The sequence below is a fragment of the Pelophylax lessonae genome, assembly GCF_965119305.1.
Source record: "Pelophylax lessonae genome assembly, chromosome: 4".
Taxonomy (NCBI): domain Eukaryota; kingdom Metazoa; phylum Chordata; class Amphibia; order Anura; family Ranidae; genus Pelophylax; species Pelophylax lessonae.
This window is the reverse complement of record NC_138771.1, coordinates 634250531-634271559: the sequence shown is the minus strand read 5'-3', so window position 1 is coordinate 634271559 and position 21029 is coordinate 634250531. Positions and strand designations below refer to the sequence as shown.

The following is a 21029-nucleotide window of genomic DNA, read 5'->3' as shown; positions in this document are numbered from 1 at the left end:
TTGATCAGTGTCCTTACAGCTGAAGCCACAGCCAATCACAGTAGAAACCACGCCCCTAGGGACACACACAGCCCCTCCCAAATAAAGTTAACCCCTTCACTACCAGTGTATTTTTACAGTAACAGTGCATATGTATAGCACTGATTACTGTAGAAATGTCACTGGTAACCCCAAAAGTGTCAAAAATGTCAGTCAAGGGTCCGATCTGTCCGCCGCAATGTCGCAGTACCGCAAAAAAAATCGCAGATCGCCGCCATTACGCGTAAAAAAAAAAAACAACAAAAATGACAAAAATCTTTCCCTTTGTTAGTAAACGCGATAACTTTTGCGCAAACCAATCAAAATACGCTTTTTGCGATTTTTTTTACCAAACATAGGTAGCATAAAACAAATTGGCCGAAAATTTTAAAAAATTTTGATTTTTACATTTTTTTGGGGGGAATTTCATATAAAAAAATGTGACAAATATTGCTATTTTTGCAAAATTGACTCTCTTTTTTTTTTATAGCGCGTGATCAAAAAATCGCACAGGTGATCAAATACCACCAAAAGAAAGCTCTGTTTGTGGGAAAAAAAGGACGTCAAATTCGTTTTGGTACAGCGTCGCACGACCGCGCAATTGTCCGTTAAAGTCACGCAGTGCCGAATCGCAAAATACCCCCTGGTCGGAATGGGGGTAAAATCTTCCGGGGCTTAAGTGGTTAAAGAACTTCAAAAAATAAGGACAAGATTGTTATTTATTAATTTTATTACAGTATTATTAGTACAATACATCATTTAAAAAAGGATAAGAAAGTTGACATAGGATATGGAGATCAGTTTTTTGGGTAAGTCTTGGGTTCCTTCCATTCTGGGGAGATGATACAGTCACCTATAATGTCAACTATATGTATCATTCATTTAATCATCAGTCTGTGTGATATTCTGTAATAAAAGAACAATAAACTACCCTACATATCCCCTAGGTACACCTTTCACATGACCAGTGTCTTGGCATTGGTCATGTGACAGAAAGGGGTGGGGGACCTCCTTTCGCAATCTCCTCTTTTTCAGCATCTCATCTTTGACAATACCACACAAGACGTCCTGCAATGCCTTCAGATCCATCCCTCTCCAGAAGGATAGAGCTTTCTTTGTTCTGGCACTAGACATGGGCAATTCCTTTTGGTCCAAATATAAATTCGGAAGAATATTTTGTTATTCAGGGATTCGGATGTATCCAAATCTCCAAATGTAAATGCGAATTTCAATAAAATTTGTTTCATTTAGTTTAAATTTGTTTCATTTAGTTCTCTTTATTCATTTTATAACGAATGCCAAATTTTCAGAACGATCCAAATTCGGAAATTCATCACCGAGTAGCTCCACCTTCTTATGACATCATCGACCAAGGCTTGCTAGGTTGACGACGTTTCAAGGGGGCAGGGTCACCCAATGACGTCATTGGGTACCTCCACCCCTTAGTTATTTAATAGATGTCAGGGGGCTCATGCAGATGGCAGGAAGCATTCAACGAGACCAGAGGTTTTTTTTTTCTTTCTTTTTTCGTGTCTGACAGAAATCATGATTGATGATGGATCTACACCGGGGGACATTGTTTTATATTTTTTTAATAAAGGACTTGTCAAAAAATTGTGTTGAGTCTTTACATAATTTTACACTTACTCATTCACATGGGGGGGGTGGGATCTAGGGGCCCCCTTGTTAAAAGGGGCTCCAGATTCAGATAAGTCCCCCGCCTGTATGCCCCCAGAACCACCGCTCAGGGTTGTGGGGAAGAGGCCCTTGACCCCATCAGCACAGAGACAAGGTGCTTTGGGGCAGAAGCGGAGCTCTGCACCCTGCTAAAGTTAAGGGCATGTGGCCTAGTATGGTATACTTGCCCCCCCCCCCCTTCCCTGGCCTGTCGGGCTGCATGCTCGGATAAGAGTCTGGTATTGATTTGGGGGGGTGGGTGCCACGCTGTTTTACTTAATTTTTAATTGCCGACATTCTTTTGTTCATATTTCAGCTGTCAGTGGAGAAGGCCGCTGACAGCTGATGAGTCATCTGTTGTTAAGGACACCGCTGGCGGCTTTCGGGCCTGCTTCTTAACAACCAGCTAGTCTTCACACAGAATTCGAATTTGCGTGCAGGTGTGGTTTTTCGTTGAGATGAGTACTATATGGTCTTCTTAAGACCTGATGAAGCACAAATTGGTGAAACGCGTTGGCACATGAGGACCCACCATGTTAGTACTCTTTATTTGGTTATTTAACCACACGCAGCAAACTGCCCTATTTTACCCTACTAATCTTAATAATTAGATATATGCGTTATCATATCTCTTTTTTTTTTTTTAGATTTGTGATCCATCAATAAAATATGTAACTTTTAGATGACTTCAGTGTATGCTCCTTTTTGGCCTGTACAGCCCGATATCCCTTTTTTTTTTTTCCTTGAGAATTCTAATCGGTGGATAATTTTTCGACCGATTCGAATTCGAATCGTCCTGAAAATTTGGAATTTGTTAGAAAATTAATAAACAAAACTAACTTTAACTAAACTAAACTAATTTTGAAATGTATTAATGAAAGGAAATGAGTAACATAACAAATATTTTCACCATCATCCAGGATCACCATCTACCTCCTGGACTGGGATGACACAATCATTTAAATCCTGGCGCCTGTTCACCATTGTCTAACACAGATGAGCCCCAGCCTCTCACCTTGAAACATCAGAATAAGCAAAATCACCGGGGGTGGCTTTTAAATGAAAAAACTTGGAATCTTTCTGTAAAATTATTTAATCCTTGTATATTCTGACACATCTCCAATGTATTTGTTCAGACATGTAAAGTTACTGAAAGGCCCCTTAATTACCTTTTTTGGTGTATTGGCAGAAAGGTCACATAGGTATGTTTAATGATTTAGCGATTATTTTTACAACTAAAAGTCTTGAGTTCTGGTGTTGGGTCCAAGATTTAATTTGGTCTGCCTAGGGTAGATTTCAGGGGAGATTTTTGATGAGATTCTGCTCTTTGAGATCCTGGAGAGTCTGTGCGTGGAGCCGCGTGAGGTCCAGTAGGTCCTCTAATACTGCAAAGGCAAAAGATAAAATGCGTTTGACCATTGGAAAGCCCTTCAGCTTCAACATTCCCTTACCACTCTGTCCCCACCGATGCGTTCTATGCTTTCTACCAGACTAAACATGTTATACTTATCTGCTCTGTGTAATGGTTTTGCACAGAGTGGCCCCGATCCTCCTCTTCTCTTACCCCAGCCCCTCCCCAGCCCCAGCCCCCCTGCCTTCAAGTACCACCCCCCCCCCCCCACCAAGCCACTGGTACTCGTGCAAGCTCGCTCAGCTCAGTGTGGCTCAGCTCTGCCCCCCTCCTCACTGTATTTGATTCACAGTAGCAGGAGGAGATAACCATTACCGTTTACCACCAAATGAAAGCCAATGGCTCCCGTTGATCTCACTAATGAGGAAGGAGAGAGAGAGAGAGCAGCGCCGCTGCTCTCGGGCATGGCACAGGCCTGAGTTTGGGCTCAGGTAAGTATTTAGGGGGAGCTGCACCTAAAAAGGTTTTTTAACCCTAATGCAGAGAATGCATGAAGGTAAAAAAAAACCTTTAGCCTTTACAACCACTTTTACTATGGCTATGTTTAACCCCTTCCCACCAAGCATACACATATTATGGCGGTCTCACGGAAGTGTGTCTTTTTCTATGGGGCTGCATGTACACTATTTTACCAAAAATATTGGACGCCTGCCTTTACACACACATGAACTTTAATGGCATCCCAGTCTTAGTCCGTAGGGTTCAATATTGAGTTGGCCCACCCTTTGCAGCTATAACAGCTTCAACTCTTCTGGGAAGGCTGCCCACAAGGTTTAGGAGTGTCTATGGGAATGTATGAACATTCTTCCAGAAGCGCATTTGTGAGGTCAGGCACTGATGTTGGAGAGAAGGTCTGGCTCCCAGTTTGTGCTCTAATTCATCCCAAAGGTGTTCTATTGAGTTGGGGGTCAGGACTCTGTGCCGGGCCAGTCAGGTTCCTCCACCCCATACTTGCTTATCCATGTCTTTATGGACCTTACTTTGTGCACTGGTGCGCAGTCATGTTGGAACAGGAAGGGGCCATCCCCAAAAGTTGAGAGCATGAAATTGTCCAAAATGTCTTGGTATGCTGAGCTCTTAAGAGTTCCCTGGAAGTAAGGGGCAAAGCCCAACCTCTGAAAAACAACCCCACACCATAATTCCCCCTCCACCAAATGATTTGGATCAGTGCACAAAGCAAGGTCCATAAAGAAATGGATGAGTGAGTTTGGGGTGGAGGAACCTGACTGGCCGGCACAGAGTCCTGACCTAGAACACCTTTGGGATGAATTAGAGCGGAGATTGCGAGCCAGGCTTCCTAGTCCACTTCAGTGCCTGACCTGACAAATGCGCTTCTGGAAGAATGGTCAAATATTCCCATAGATACACTCCTAAACCTTGTGGACAGCCTTCCCAGAAGAGTTGAAGCTGTTATAGCTGCAAAGGGTGGGCCAACTCAATAATAAACCCTACGGACTAAGACTGGGATGCTATTAAAGTTAATGTGCGTGTAAAGGCAGGCGTCCCATTACTTTTGACAATATATAGTATCTTCCTACAACAGAGGGGATTCTAGTAATCAGGCACAGGACTTTACACGAATAGCAGCAGGAGGGGAGGGGTGGGTAGCAGATCAGCTCACACATCACTGACTCAGCAGCTGCGGGGCACAGAGGGAGGTAGAGAGGGAGGCACGTAAACTGACCACGGTATCAGGGATCAGCAGTCATGATTACCGTGGTCGGCACACACAGGGGTCACAGGAACAGGCAGGATCAACCAGATATTTTACAGCATAGAATGGGACAAATGACACTGCACAAGCACTATGCTGTATATCGTGCTTTAAAGAAACACGATTTCTTTTTTTTCTTTTTTTTTTTGGGTTACAACAGCTTCAAGACAGCATTAGGTCACAGGGTACATACCGTAGGTGTACAGCGGCGTCCCTCTTGGCTCTCGCAAGAGTAAAGATTGAAAAAAGCTGACCAGGGCTCCCGATGACAGAGATCTTTCTGGAAGTGGAAGAGACTTCAAATACGTAAAATCCACAGCAAGAGGGTTCCTCGGGGGTGGAGTCACACATGTGCCGACGACATCCCATATCACGTGCCACACGCCAACATCTAGTGGATAAAATGGAGGTAAAACTATTTCTATTGTTCATGAGAAGTGCAATGGTTCACTTTTTTTTGTACTCCATTGAGCGCTAATGAAATACACATTTCAGGATTGAAACTTCAATAAAGTTTTCAACAAATAAGCGCCCGTCTGCAAACAGACACCAACTCCCTGTTGCATAAATGTGAGTGAAATAGTTAAAAGATGGCTTCAGTTTCTGTTATCCACCTGTAGACAACTTTTCAGAGGCGTTACGCCCTTTTCGGGGCTTAATTGTAGAGGCAGTCTGCAGTGAGGACCGCTGGTGATTATATAGCATTATTAGCCATACATGAAGAGAATCCGGACAGATCGCTTGTGACTTATGATGCTATGTATCCACCAGCGAGCCTTGCTGCAGATTACCTCTACAATTAAAGGGGTTGTAAAGTCAGAAGGTTTTTTATCTTAATACATTCTATGCATTAAGATAAAATGCCTTCTGTGTGTAGCAGCCCCCCTAATACTTACCTGAGCCCCCTCTCTATCCAGCGATGTCCACGAGTGCTTCAGCCATCCGGGACTCTCTCTCCTGATTAACTAAGACACAACAGCAGTGCAATTGGCTCCCGCTGCTGTCAATCAACCTCAGTTAGCCAATCAGGAGAGAGAGGGGTGGGCCGAACAGAAGCTCCGTGTCTGAATGGATACACGGAGCTGTGACTCGACTCCGGTGACCCCATAACAGGCTGCCTGCTGTGGGGGCACTCAACAGGAGGGAGGGGCCAGGAGCACCAAAGAGGGAACCGAGAAGAGGAGGATCCAGGCTGCTCTGTGCAAAACCAACTGCACAGAGGAGGTAAGTAAAATATGTTTGTTTTCTTTAATAGAAAAAAAAGAAGACTTTACAATCACTTTTTGCCCCAAAAAGGGCGAAAGGCATTTGAGGATTCTCTACAAGCAGAGAACAGGAACTGAAACCCTCTTTACCCATCTCATTCACATTTATGGGAGTCAGTGTCTGTCTGCAGAAGGACGCCATTTTGTTGAAGTCTACTAGAACCTGATCCTGCCTGTATCCACATGCTGATCCGACTGACACAAGTTTGGGGGGGCATTGAAGCCCTAATATTTTTAATAAAGTCTCCCATATCGTAGCTCAGAAAACAGAACCTATAGAGCCTGAATTATTAGGCTGCGATGGCACTTAAAATGTTACTAAACCCACAGCAGTAAAATCAGTCTGTATATGCAGAATAGCATGCTTGTTATCATAGGCGTGCGCACAGGGTGTGCCGGGTGTGCCTGGGCACACCCTAATCACCTAGGGCACATTAGCATTATCGCTCTGTTTGCCAGTGAGGAGATGGGAAAGATCTCCCTCGGACCTGCTCTGCCATAAGAGAAGTGCCACACACTTCTATTTCACTTTGCCAGCAGGGAGAGTAATGTACCGGGGCCATATACATGTAGGCAAACACATGCATGTGTATTTAAACTTTGGGGTGCACACCCTAATGCAATAGGCTGCGCACACCTATGCTTGTTATACTCACTGTGGAATCTAAGGGGTTAATCATCTGCATTGTGTAAAAAGGCTGTTTGATCCTGTCTTCTCTGATCCTCCTCTTCTTCCACTGTCCCCAATCCATCTCCTGATAGAACAGAGCCTTGTGGGCAAGCTGCACATTTTGGGGTGTATTGCAAGAGAGGTTTTTTTTTTCTTGGGAGAGTGCATGTGATCAGCACAGGACCAATCAACACTGTCCAGACAGAGGGTCAGGGGTCCTGCAGTCTCATAGGACAGTCAGGGGAGAATGAAAAAGTACAACAAAAGTTCCAGCGCTGTCACTACGGCACCTATACAGTTAGAGATACCAGACCAAAACGGTGCTGCTGCCAGTGAGGTGCTGTGAACCAGCCTAAAGATGCCAAGAGAAAGGAAAGGCAGCGCTATACAGATATTGGTATTATAAAGTGCTGTGTAAACAAAGCAATGGATATATATAGAAAACGTTTATTTGGAAAAAAATCAAAGTTTTGAAAAATTGCAGTGAAGTAAATTAAAACCAGTGCTGTACCAGTCTGATGCCAAGTGGTGATTGGCAAGTGACTTCAGGTCCACTGGGTGAGAGCTCCGAGTCCCTGCGGTGGGCTGAGGATGGAGGGCAATCCAAAGGCTCTGGGAAAGCTATGTGGAAGTCGTGATTGGACGGGAGCCATGCCGGACCAGCCGGCGCTCACCGCATGACGTGTCAGCAACACAAGAGCGGAGTGGAAATCTCAAAACCTGGAACTGTAACCAGCCTGGAACGCATGGGGGAGACGTTGCCATGACAACATGTTTCGCGCGCATGCGCTTTGTCAAGTCCGGTTTGTTTACACAGCCAAGCTGGACCAGCCGGCGCTCGCCGCATAACGTGTCAGCAACACAAGAGCGGAGCGGAAGTCTCGAACCCGGAACTGTAACCAGACTGGAACGCATGGAGGAGACGTTGCCATGACAACATGTTTTGCGTGCATGCGCTTTGTCAAGTCCGGTTTGTTTAAACAGCACTTTATTACAGTGTTTCTCAACTACGGGTCCTCAGGGCACACTAACAGGCCAGGTTTGCAAGAAAACTGAAATACATCCCAGGTGATATAATTTGCTGCTCAGAGATTGCAGTATTCTAGTCTGCATCTCCCCAAGGTAATACTTAAAATCTGGCCTGTTAGTGTGCCCTGAGGACTGGAGTTGAAATAAAAAACACTGCTTTCTTATACTAACATCTGGATAGCGCTGCCTTTCCTTTCTCAGGGGAGAATGAAAACTCCTCCTACAAGCTTTAACTAGACACTGATAAAATGTCACAAGACTGCTATATACTTATACTGCTGATGAGAAAAGGTATATATTAGAGATCGACCGATTATCGGCAAAGCCGATATATTGAGGGCCGATATGTACTTTTCCCGATATATCGAAATCGGCCACCAAGGTGACTGAGATTACCGATATTTGGGAAAGTGCTGTACCGGAGTGATGCCTGCAGCTAGAGGCATCACCCCGGTACCGGCGTCCATAGCCGACGGTCGGCTGTCTTGTAATGACAACCAATGCAGCTGAGAAGCCGCACGGCTGTCATTACAAGGAGCAGGAGGGGACATCCTCCCGCCGCCTTCCACGGCTCGCTCGGGTCTCTTGTTCCACCAGGAGATCCGGGCATCCTATCTGCACGGCCGCCAAAGACCCGATCAAAGCCGCATTCGGCTCGGATCGGGTCTCCATGTAAAAACCCGAAAGTGATGTCATGAATGACTTTACTTCCGGGTGCTGTCTGGCGCCAGATTAAAAAAAATGACAGCATTCAAAACAACCAAGCTTGGCGTTTTGAATGCTTTTAAGTGCAGAGGAGGGGTTTGGGGTCTTTTAGACCCCCGGATCCCTCCACAACAGTACCTGTCTAATAAAAAATATTTAAAAAAATGTAAAAAATTTTGTACGAAAATATCGGCCAATATTGGCCAAAATATCAGTATCGGCAACGAAAAAACGATATCGGTCAATCACTAGTATTTAATAGTTTATATTTACTAAAATAATTGCATTTCCATGTTCTGTGTACTGTGGGAGACCAGATATAGTGACTGCAGGCTCCTGGGGAGACCATATATAGTGACTGCAGGCTCCTGGGGAGATCAGATATAGTGACTGCAGAATCCTGGGGAGACCAGATATAGTGACTGCAGGATCCTGGGGAGAGCAGATATAGTGACTGCAGGCTCCTGGGGAGACCAGATATAGTGACTGCAGGATCCTGGGGAGACCAGATATAGTGACAGCAGGCTCCTGGGGAGACCAGATATAGTGACTGCAGGCTCCTGGGGAGACCAGATATAGTGACTGCAGGCTCCTGGGGAGACCAGATATAGTGACTGCAGGTTCCTGGGGAGACCAGATATAGTGACTGCAGGATCCTGGGGAGACCATATATAGTGACTGCAGGCTCCTGGGGAGATCAGATATAGTGACTGCAGAATCCTGGGGAGACCAGATATAGTGACTGCAGGATCCTGGGGAGAGCAGATATAGTGACTGCAGGCTCCTGGGGAGACCAGATATAGTGACTGCAGGCTCCTGGGGAGACCAGATATATTGACTGCAGGTTCCTGGGGAGACCAGATATAGTGACTGCGGGATCCTGGGGAGACCAGATATAGTGGCTGCAGGATCCTGGGGAGACCAGATATAGTGACTGCAGGATCCTGGGGAGACCAGATATAGTGACTGCAGGCTCCTGGGGAGACCAGATATAGTGACTGCAGGCTCCTGGGGAGACCAGATATAGTGACTGCAGGCTCCTGGGGAGACCAGATATAGTGACTGCAGGCTCCTGGGGAGACCAGATATAGTGACTGCAGGTTCCTGGGGAGACCAGATATAGTGACTGCAGGATCCTGGGGAGACCAGATATAGTGACTGCAGGATCCTGGGGAGAGCAGATATAGTGACTGCAGGATCCTGGGGAGGCCAGATATAGTGACTGCAGGATCCTGGGGAGAGCAGATATAGTGAATGCAGGATCCTGGGGAGAGCAGATATAGTGAATGCAGGATCCTGGGAAGACCAGATATAGTGACTGCAGGCTCCTGGGGAGGCCAGATATAGTGACTGCAGGCTCCTGGGGAGGCCAGATATAGTGACTGCAGGCTCCTAGGGAGACCAGATATAGTGACTGCAGGCTCCTGAGGGGGGACCAGATATAGTGACTGCAGGCTCCTGGGGAGACCAGATATAGTGACTGCAGGTTCCTGGGGAGACCAGATATAGTGACTGCAGGATCCTGGGGAGACCAGATATAGTGACTGCAGGATCCTGGGGAGAGCAGATATAGTGACTGCAGGATCCTGGGGAGGCCAGATATAGTGACTGCAGGATCCTGGGGAGAGCAGATATAGTGAATGCAGGATCCTGGGGAGAGCAGATATAGTGAATGCAGGATCCTGGGAAGACCAGATATAGTGACTGCAGGCTCCTGGGGAGGCCAGATATAGTGACTGCAGGCTCCTGGGGAGGCCAGATATAGTGACTGCAGGCTCCTGGGGAGAGCAGATATAGTGACTGCAGGCTCCTAGGGAGACCAGATATAGTGACTGCAGGCTCCTGAGAAGACCAGATATAGTGACTGCAGGCTCCTGGGGAGAGCAGATATAGTGACTGCAGGCTCCTGGGTTTAGTAACACTTTAAGATGTGCAAACATGGCCTTTTGATAATGTAGCTCAAGGGACCACTTTAGCATGTCTTAAAACGTAACTAAAGCCATAATTAAAGAAAACAGTATAATATGTACAGAGCTACAAGAGGGGGATGGATTTGTATAAAAATTTACCGTTTTACATTTGTAAAGCTAGGGGGCGGTCTCTGAGAAGCACTGTGAAAGGTCTGTTGAATCATTGATTACACATGTGGTAATATGTCATCGGTCCCTCACAGTCATTCTCACCCTTGGTGTCCCACTCTGAGTAGCACGGCAGCGTCAGAGGCGAGTCCCTATCGCAGAGCTCCGTCCCACTAAATCGTTGGTGATTGGACCGGACCCAAACATACGGGCGACCATACTTGGCGTAGGCGGCCAATAAAAACAGAGTGCAGTGTGTTTCCTACAAAAAAAAAAAGGTGTTTCCTTTTAAAAAAGAGAGATCATAAAAATAGCAAAAGTAGAAAAAATTGCAAAGGTCAATTTCTTCCCAGCGTTCAGCTTTAACAAGTTCTGGACCGGAAGGATTTGCCCCCTTAATGACTAGGCCATTTTTTGTGATTCGGCGCAGCGTTATTTTAATGGACAATTGGACGGTTGTGCGACGCTGTACCCAAATAAAATTGATGTCCTTTTTTCCCACAAATAGAGCTTTCTTTTGGTGGTATTTGATCACCTGTGCGATTTTTTTTTTTTTTTTTGCACTATAAACAAAAAAAAAGCGACAATTCTGAAAAAAAAAAAAAAAAAAATATTTTTCACATTCTGCTTTATAACATTCCCAAAAGAAAATGTAAAAATCTAATTTTTTTAACATTTTAGGCCAATTTGTATTATGCTACATATTTTTTGTAAAAAAAAAAAAAAATCGCAATACGCGTATTTTGGTTTGCGCAAAAGTTATCACATCTACAAACTAGGGGAAAGATTTATGTCATTTTTATTGTTATTTTTTTTTTTTCACAAGTAATGGCGGCAATCTGCAATTTTTAGCGGGACTGCGACATTGCGGAGGACAGATCGGACCCCTAACTGACATTTTTGACACTTTTGGGGGTTCCAGTGACATTACTACAGTAATCAGTGCTAAAACGAATACACTGTTACTGTAATAATGACACTGGCAGGGAAGGGGTTAACACAGTGGTGATCAAAGGGTTAAGTGTGAGCCTAGGGGAGTGCTTTCTAACTGTATGGGGGATGGGCTTGTAAAATGATAATAGAGACCTGTGATCCTATATAGAAGGATCACAGGAACTCTGTGAACATTCCAGGGAGAAGAACGGTCAAATGTGTTTACAACAGCTGCCTGTCCTTCTCTCTCAGCAAAGAACGATCGCGGGTGCCCAGCGACAATCACAGCCACGACCCCGTGCATCGGCGTCCCCGCTGCCTAGTGGGAGCGGGAGCCCGTCGGTTGCGGCGCACGCTCGCCCCCCAGCACCACTCCCGCGAACCGATGTACCCATACGTCGATTCTCGCAGCCGAGCCAGTCTGCCGCAGTATATAAGCGGTGGGCGGTCAGCAAGTGGTTAAGAAATGTCAGGCAGCGGAGCAGACAGATGGACCGGAGCCTTCGGCGCGTGCGGAGCTTCTTTTTTTGGTTTTCAGGTCAACGGTGGTGGAGGGCGTCGTGATTGATGGATCTACATTGGAGGCTATGTGGAGAAAACAGTGTCTGTGATTTTGTTTAGTACAATGTAACCCACACTCACTCATTCATATAGGGGGGGGGCAGGATCTGGGGGCCCCCCCACTCCAAAGCACTGCCTTCATGTTGAGGGCATGTGGCCTGGTATAGTTCAGGAAGGGGGGGGGGGCCCTCGCTTATCCTCTCCCTTTCCTGACCTGCTGGGCTGCATGCTTGGATAAGGGTTTAGGATGGGTTTTGGGGGGACCCCATTCCATTTTTTGTTTTATTTAGGTGCGCGGTTCACCTCAAAATCCATACCAGACTCGAATGGCCTGACATGGATTGGGAGGGGGGGAACTTCATGCCATTTTTGTTTTTTTTTGCTGTGGGGTTCACCTCAAAATCCATACCAGACTCGAATTGCCTGACATGGATTGGGAGGTAGGGGGGCCGGGCCCCCCATGCCCTTTTTTTTTTGGATGTGTGGTTCAACTCAAAATCCATACTAGACTCAAATGGCCTGGAATGGATTGGGGGACCCCACGCCGTTTTTGTCTAATTTTTTTTTTCTGCTGCCAACTATTTTTCTTACATTCAGCTGTCAGCAGGGAAGCCACTGACAGCTGATGACTCATCGGTTGTTAAGGACGTGGCGGCTGGCTTTACGGCCCCTCCTTAACAACCAGCTAAAACTCACAGTGTACTGACGCACCGCAACCCTGCTGCAAACGAGCCGTATGTTAGCAAAGTCTTAAATGGGAGGTGTTGAAAGGCTTCAAACACCTCCTGACTTGACATGAGGCTTCAATTTTGAATCAAAGCAACGCTAACGCTTCATGTTTCGATGAGAACAGCCTTGTGTTCTGTCCATTGTATCATTTGCATAGACTTTTAGGGGTGTTTTTAATGCCCCATAAACACCTGCTTTTAATGCCAGTGTGAACGTAGCCTTACACTGTGAATTTGCTTACAGAAGTGGGAGCACAGGGATGACCTTAACCACTTGCCGACGAGGGTCAGCCCCTCCCAGGCAAAGTGACGTACCGGTACATCACTAGCCCAGGAGCGAATAGGGGGCTAGCGCGCGCCGCTGGAGGCGCGCTCCCGCCCCCGCTCGTACCAGAGTAAGCCGGCGCGTGTGACCGGCGGACCCGATGTCCGCCGGTCACTCGCGATCGTCAGGCAGAGAGGGAGAAAGGCAGGGGGCTAGTGTAAACAAAGCCACCTGTCATTCTCCCCTGTGTTAAAACACAGATCACTCGGTCCTGCTATGTAGGACCGTTGGATCTGTGCTATTACACCACTAGCCACAGCCAATCACAGTTAGAAACACGCCCCTAGGACACACTTAACCCCTCCCTCTCCAATAAAGTCAACCCCTTCCCTCCCAGTATCATTTTTACAGTAACAGTGCATATGAATAGCACTGATTACTGTAGTAATGTCACTGGTACCCCCAAAAGTGTCAAAAATGTCAGTCAAGGGTCCGATCTGTCCGCCGCGATGTCGCAGTACCGCAAAAAAAAAAAAAATCGCAGATCGCCGCCATTACGCGTTAAAAAAAAACAACAAAAATTACAAAAATCTTTCCCGTAGTTAGTAAACGCAATAACTTTTGCGCAAACCAATCAAAATACGCTTAGGGCTCTTTCACACGGCCGCTCTGTGTGAGAGCTCCGCTGCGGTCCTTTTTTTTTTTTTTCCACGGAGCGGATGACATTTCTCTCATCCGCTCCGTATGCCCGCATATCATCCCATCCGTTTGCGGATGATATGCGGACATAATGTAAGTCTATGTGGGATTGCGGATGTCAGCGGATGACACCGCTGACATCCGATTTTCCTTCCTTTCCGTTTTTTGGACGGAACAAAAATAGGGTTTTGTTCAGTTCCAAAAAACGGAATAGAACTGAAAGGAAGAAAATCGGATGTCAGCGGATGGTATTCCGCTGACATCCGCAATGCCATAGACTTACATTATGTCCGCAAATCATCCGCAAAAAAATAGGATGATTTGCGGACATACGGAGCGCCCGTGTGAAAGGGCCCTAATTGTGATTTTTTTTTTACCAAACATATGTAGCAGAAAACAAATTGGCCAAAAATTTTAAAAAATTTAGATTTTTACATTTTTTGGGGGGGAATTTCATATAAAAAAAAAATGTGAAAAATATTGTTATTTTTGCAAAATTATCGCTTTTTTTTGTTTATAGCGCATGATCAAAAAAATCGCACAGGTGATCAAATACCACCAAAAGAAAGCTCTGTTTGTGGGAAAAAAAGGACGTCAAATTAGTTTGGGTACAGCGTCGCACGACCACGCAATTGTCCGTTAAATTCACGCAGTGCCGAATCGCAAAATACCCCCTGGTCAGGAAGGGGGTAAAATCTTCCGGGGCTTAAGTGGTTAAAAGTATGCTGCTGCTCCTTCAATGTCTGGACATAGGCTGGGGGCAGGTATTGCTTAACGACAGTGCTGTCTACGAGGACTAGGATTTGGCTGTGCTGTCTGGATCACAGTGGTGGCTTAACAGAATTACAAATCCTCTAGCAGGTATGTGTATTTGGCTGTTTTCCTGGAGTCTTGATTTAAAACTGAACTCCAGGTAGAAAAAACATACACAAATGGACATGGATCTGTAATCAATAATATATCTTTTTTTTAATGTCAGCAGTTAATGTACCTGAATATGACCAGTTATCAACCACTGCAGTTCCTGGATAGCAGGGCTGGAGTGTGAGAAGAAGAAGCAGCACAAAGAGCCAATCAGTATGTGTGCTGACAGGAAGCATGCTGATAGGAGGGGGGAGCACAGTGACAGAGAGATGAGCTCATCACTGTGCTGCTTCTCCTTTCACTGTCCAGTCACAGGTCAGGGGCGAGTCCAGTATGCTTGAGATGAGTGTGACGGTACTCACCGTCACTGGGAGTGAAAGACAGATACTTAATGGACACTGAGTAATATTTATCAAAAATATCTCTCAAGAAATATGAAGATTTGATCCCACTTCACACTGTGAGACCTATAGCCTGTTGCCATGAAGTCTGTGACTTCTAATAATCAAAGCAATGCTTAGATGTGTATTCCATGTACTTCAATGTAGGAGACGGACAGACTGTCACTGGCAGGCTCTCCCTATTGTCTGCCTATTGAGGTGGGATGTGGATTGTGTTAAGTCTGTCTGTTCCATTGTTAAATGTTAATGACCTCACATTGTTTCTGTCCAGATGGCTAGATAATTAGTTCAGGTTAATTCTATTTCTGTACACAATTTAATCTGCATACTGTATGATAATGTAATCAGGCAACTCCTGACCTGTGTGTGGTAATCTGATCAGGAGGGGGAGGTCCATGCTGTATATAAATTCTGTGTGACTATTCAATAAACTGAGATCCCAGTACAAGCTAAGTTGCCGGCTAGCTTTGTATGGGGGCGGCTGGGAAAATCTGATATCTATGTTCATGACTGGGAGGAAGCCATATACTGACAGAAGTCCACAAGTACAGTGTGGGTTGAAGTTCCGTTACAATGAGGAAGTGGGTTCAATAATGCTGGCCTTAAAACGGAGGACATCTAGTGGCACAAAAAAAGCATTGCAGGGGGGGGGGGATCACTGGACTGAAGGTGGTTGTAGCAAAAGCTGGTTTTGTCATTTTAGCTTTGAATGGGCTATTCATTTTTATCCGGTTATTGTTTACTGGAATTCGGCTTTTTTGAAAAAGAATGGGATTTATGGAAAAATCTTACCGGAATAGCAATTTCTCTGTCACATGGTGAGGCAGGGGGCAGCAGGGCAGATGCTCTGTCAAAGGAAAAAAAATACATTAACCAGGATTGTGCTACATGTCTTAGTGTATCTAAACCAAAATTGGACCACGTGGACCTCTGGAAGGTTTACCCCCCTTCATGACCAGGCCATTTTTTGCAATAAGGCATTGAGTTACTTTAACTGACAATTGCGCGGTCATGCAATGCTGAACCCCAAAAAAATAATGTTTTTTTCCCACAAATAGAGCTTTCTTTTGGTGGTATTTGATCACCTCTGCGGTTTTTATTTTTGCGCTATAAACAAAAAAAGACAGACAATTTTGCAAAAAATTTTTACTTTCTGCTATAAAACATACCCAATAAAAAAACATTTTAAAATCTAATTTAGGCCAATATGTATTCTGCTACATATTTTTGGTAAAAAAAAATAAAAAATCCCAATACTGTAAGTGTTTATTGATTGGTTTGTGTAAATGTTATCGCGTCTACAAACTAGGGGATACATGTTGGAATTTTTGTTTATTTATTTTTTAGACTAGTAATGGCGGCGATCAGTGACATATAGTGGGACTGTGACACATCTGTGGGACTGTAGACAATCTGACACTAACTGACTTTGTGGGAACCAGTGACTAATACAGTGATCACTGTACTAATGACACTGGCTGGGAAGGGGGTTAAACATCTAGTGCAATCAAAAGGTTAAATGTGTGCCTAGCCAGTGTTTTTGTGTACACTGTGTGCTGCTTTTACTAAGGGAAGTTATGGATTTTATTCCCTGCTTTGCAGGGACACAAAATCCATTATTTCCCCCCTGTCAGAACAGAGCTCTGCCTTGTTTACATTGGTAGAGCTCTGTTCTTTGTCTCTGCCTGATTATCCAGAACCAGTATCAGTGCCAGTGCTCGGCACCTGCAGATGGGCTTCTGCTGTGAGTAATTACAGCAGAAGTAACCCGCTGATGGCATGCACGTGCACCCCATAGGGGGAAGTGCAGAATCACGTACAGTATATATAGTATATGTGTGATTTTGCACAGGAGGGCCACCCTGTAACAGTTCCCGCTGCTATGGGGTGGCCTGCAACTGGTAAAGTAGTACTACTCCATCCTCTCACCAAATGGAGAAGACAAATTGGGACTCTATTTGTGCATTAAAGAAGACATACAAATATAAAAACAATATAACTTTATTACTAAAGTTAAAATGCAGGTAAAAATGAGGCAGAATGCAAAGCAGTCGCCATATCACAATTGACATTTGAAGTGGTTTCAAGAAAGCATGATGGAACAACGCTTTTCGTGATTTTCTCGCTTCCTCAGAATCCACATAATGTTCCGCCAGTCATATGCTAAGTCATATTGAATAATACATAATTTCATATGACTTAGAATATTTGTATTGTTGAACTTATTTATCCTTTGTCACGTTATGATTTTTGTTCTGTACAGCCATATCCTTCATTATTACAAGGGCGTGGATCCTGAGGAAGCCTTAAACTCGTAAAACGCGTCGATCCATAATGCATTCTTGAAACCAAAAATATGTGCTACGTCAACTGAGATATGGCAACTGTACTTTGTTTTGTGCTTCCTTTTTAACTGGACTTTACCTTTTGTAATTAAGTTGTATTGTTTTTATATTTGTTTATGTCCTCTTTTAGGCACAATTGGAGTCCCAATTTGCCTTCTTTTCCAATTGGTGGGAGAATGGAAAAATATTCTTATATAGTTCTCAGTGACATTATGGCCCCTTTCACACTGACAGACACGTAGGAGCGAGCCCTTGTTCATTTTAATTGAGTACTGGGGAAGATTGAAGAGTTTTCCCCAAAGTTCGGCTATAAGGTACATGGGGCAACTTTCAGTTCATTTAGGGCACTAGGAATCCCAAATATGATTGAAAATAATCACCAGAAGCTAAATACTCTGCCACCTAAAAGTTTAGTCCACTACTAGAATTTGGTCGAAGTCGAAACTGGATCAGTTGAGTGCTCCTTTGAAATTGTTGAAAATTTTGATTGATCAGTTGATTTTTTTTAAACTATGCCCAACATTTTTGTCTATACATGTGAAAGCTTCAGTAAAGAATACTACAATTAAACATTAGATTCATGTCTCATTAGATTGTGTGGGCAGCACAGTGGCTAAGCAGTTAGCCTTTCCACTTTGCAGTACTAGGGTCGTTGGTTCGAATCCCAACCTGTAGGCAGGTGCAGCTAGCTAGTCTGCCACTAGGTGGCTCTGTTCCAGAATAATGTCTGGTTAGTGGTTACAGAAGGTTGCATACTTCTGTGAAGTATCTCTCATTCTCATCTCATTTCCTTCTCATTCCCTTCTCATTCCCATCCCATTCTGGGCAGCACAGTGGCTAAGCAGTTAGCATTTCCACTTAGCAGTACTAGGATCGTTGGTTCGAATCCCAACCTGTAGGCAGGTGCAGCTAGCTAGTCAGCCACTAGGTGGCTCTGTTCCAGAATAATGTCTGGTTAGTGGTTACAGAAGGTTACATACTTCTGTGAATTGTCTCTCATTCCCATCCCATTTTGGGCAGCACAGTGGCTAAGCAGTTAGCCTTTCCACTTTGCAGTACTAGGGTCGTTGATTCGAATCCCAACCTGTAGGCAGGTGCAGCTAGCTAGTCAGCCACTAGGTGGCTCTGTTCCAGAATAATGTCTGGTTAGTGGTTACAGAAGGTTACATACTTCTGTGAATTGTCTCTCATTCCCATCTCATTCCCATCCCATTTTGGGCAGCACAGTGGCTAAGCAGTTAGCCTTTCCACTTTGCAGTACTAGGGTCGTTGATTCGAATCCCAACCTGTAGGCAGGTGCAGCTAGCTAGTCTGCCACTAGGTGGCTCTGTTCCAGAATAATGTCTGGTTAGTGGTTACAGAAGGTTACATACTTCTGTGAATTGTCTCTCATTCCCATCTCATTCCCATCCCATTCCCATCCCATTCTGGGCAGCACAGTGGCTAAGCAGTTAGCATTTCCACTTGGCAGTACTAAGATCGTTGGTTCGAATCCCAACCTGTAGGCAGGTGAAGCTAGCTAGTCTGCCACTAGGTGGCTCTGTCCCAGAATAATGTCTGGTTACAGAAGGTTACTGTGAGGTGTCCCTCATTCCCATCCTATTCTGAGATGGGAATGAGGGACATCTGTTAGCAAAAGTATGTAGGCAAAGACCCCACCCCTTTTAAAGGAGAATTGTACATAAAAAATGATTGGTTAAACCCACAAGTGCTTTTTTTTTACCACCACTATTCCTTTATACTGGCTTTTGGAATTTACTAATGCAGCAATTTAGAAATTGGATGAAAAGTTTAGCACTGGGAAACACTTTTTGAAGGATTAAAAGTGCATTTTATATACAACGATATGGATCAGACAAAAATGAGGGCCAAATGAGGAGGAAAGAGGGACAGAGGGACTTTGTTACGAATGAGGGACAGTCCCTCCAAATCAGGGACAGTTGGGAGCTATGAAGTAATGTCATCAGATGCTAGGCCACTTTTAATTAGAGCTCTCTTGTAGTGAAGTTATGAGTGAGTCAGTGGCCAGGTATAAGCCAGGTTGGGAGGAGGCCTAGTGTAGTTAGGGCATGAGAGCCAAACACCCCACATTTAAGCAGATGTAACCAGCAATTGTAGGGCCCGGACAGGGCTGGAGGCTGGGGAGAAGTAGACCTGCACCAAGACGAGCCAGCTGTGGACCTCCTGACCCCTATGGAGGTGGGAGCTAGAGGAGGTTGCGAAAGGCCTTTTAGGGCTGGACAAGAGTTCCCTGAGTGAGGCTATTCCCCTGGAGGTTCCCATGGAAGGTGTACCTATGGAGGAGGTGACTACAGTGATTCCATTGCAGTCAGTTCTAATGACTGCTGTGGACCGTCCACTAAATGTGATAGATTATGTACTGTCAAGCAACCCTGGATAGTATGTCAGTGTGATGTGACAGTTGTACCATTTTCCAAGTACCACCCATAAAGTGCAGCAGCCCAATTTATACAGGCACTATGTGTGATGGGAGTCACTTTGGTTGGGGGGCCCATGGAACCCAGCTTACCTTAGAGAGGTTGAGAAATCCCTCTCAGCACCCTAGGCCCCTCTTATGTGTAAGTCATCCTGTGTCTATTAGGAACACAGGGGGACCGAGAAAATGATGGATAGCTACTTAATGGACACTGAGAATATGGTTTGGATTACTTCAAATGGGACAGTAATATTTGTCAACCATATCTCGCAAGAAATATATGAAGACTATTCCTGGCCTGTTGGATTCTGAACATGTTCATTGAATGAGCTGGTCACATTGCCCTCTGTTCCATGTCCTTCAGTGTAAGAGATGGACAGTCTGTTACTGGGGGTCTCCTGCAATTGTCTGTGTATTGAGGTGTGATGTGTTTTCTGCTAAGCATGTCTGTCCCATTGTTAATTGCTAATTAACTCACCTATTGTTTCTGTCCAGATAGCTAGATAATTAGTTCAGGTATGTTTCTGTATTCAATTTCATCTGCATATGATAATGTAATCAGGCTCACCGGACCTGTGTGTGGTACTGTATATATTGTGTGTGAGTCTGTTCAATAAATGTTCCAGATCTTATACAAGCTATTCTCGGCTAGTTTTGTGTGGGGCTAGAATATCTGATATCTATGTTCAAGACTGAAGGAAGCGGTAGTCTGACGGAAGCACACAAGCACATTGTGGGGTTGCGGTTCCGTTAAACTATGTAAGTCCCTGTAATAAAGAAAAGAAAGGTCAAATTGAGATTCTTGTGGTTGATCAAAGCCACCATTTAATTCACTATTGCTTTGCAATGTCAATGGAAAATTGAATTGATAGTAAGAGAGTTTCATCAAATGACTACATGCATGGCCAGCTTTAGGTTGGATCAGGATGATATGTAAAGAGATGAAATTATATATAAATACCGGGGTGTGGACTGGCCACTGCTGTATGTTTGCAGATAACCGCTGGCGTCACTGCCAAGGGACCCTGGAGAGCGCAGAAACTGGAAGCTCTAGGAGACAAGACAATGAAAGATGGTGAGAAACCAGACTCATGTATACAGAGGACTGATCATTATCAGGTATCAGTACTCACCAAATCATCATTGACCACCGTCAGCAGAATCTCCTCCCTCCCCCTCAGCCAAGGCTGGAAGTATCGGAATCCCTAATCAACAATAATTAGGACATT

At 44.8% G+C, this 21029-nt stretch overlaps 1 protein-coding gene across 1 annotated transcript in view; it reads right to left on the bottom strand.

Moving 5' to 3' along the window:
* Positions 1-2918: 2918 nt before the first annotated feature.
* LOC309553451 (uncharacterized protein) overlaps positions 2919-21029 on the bottom strand; it is a 30465-nt gene continuing 12354 nt past the window's right edge. Inside the window, exons 3-8 of the mRNA XM_082254660.1 lie at positions 20934-21005; positions 20762-20850; positions 15811-15865; positions 10673-10829; positions 5014-5211; positions 2919-3080 (exon numbers count right to left, since the gene is read on the bottom strand). Coding sequence (XP_082110786.1) covers positions 2992-3080; positions 5014-5211; positions 10673-10829; positions 15811-15865; positions 20762-20850; positions 20934-21005 — 660 coding nt within the window. The 3' untranslated portion in view covers positions 2919-2991. The remainder of the gene's footprint in view (positions 3081-5013; positions 5212-10672; positions 10830-15810; positions 15866-20761; positions 20851-20933; positions 21006-21029) is intronic.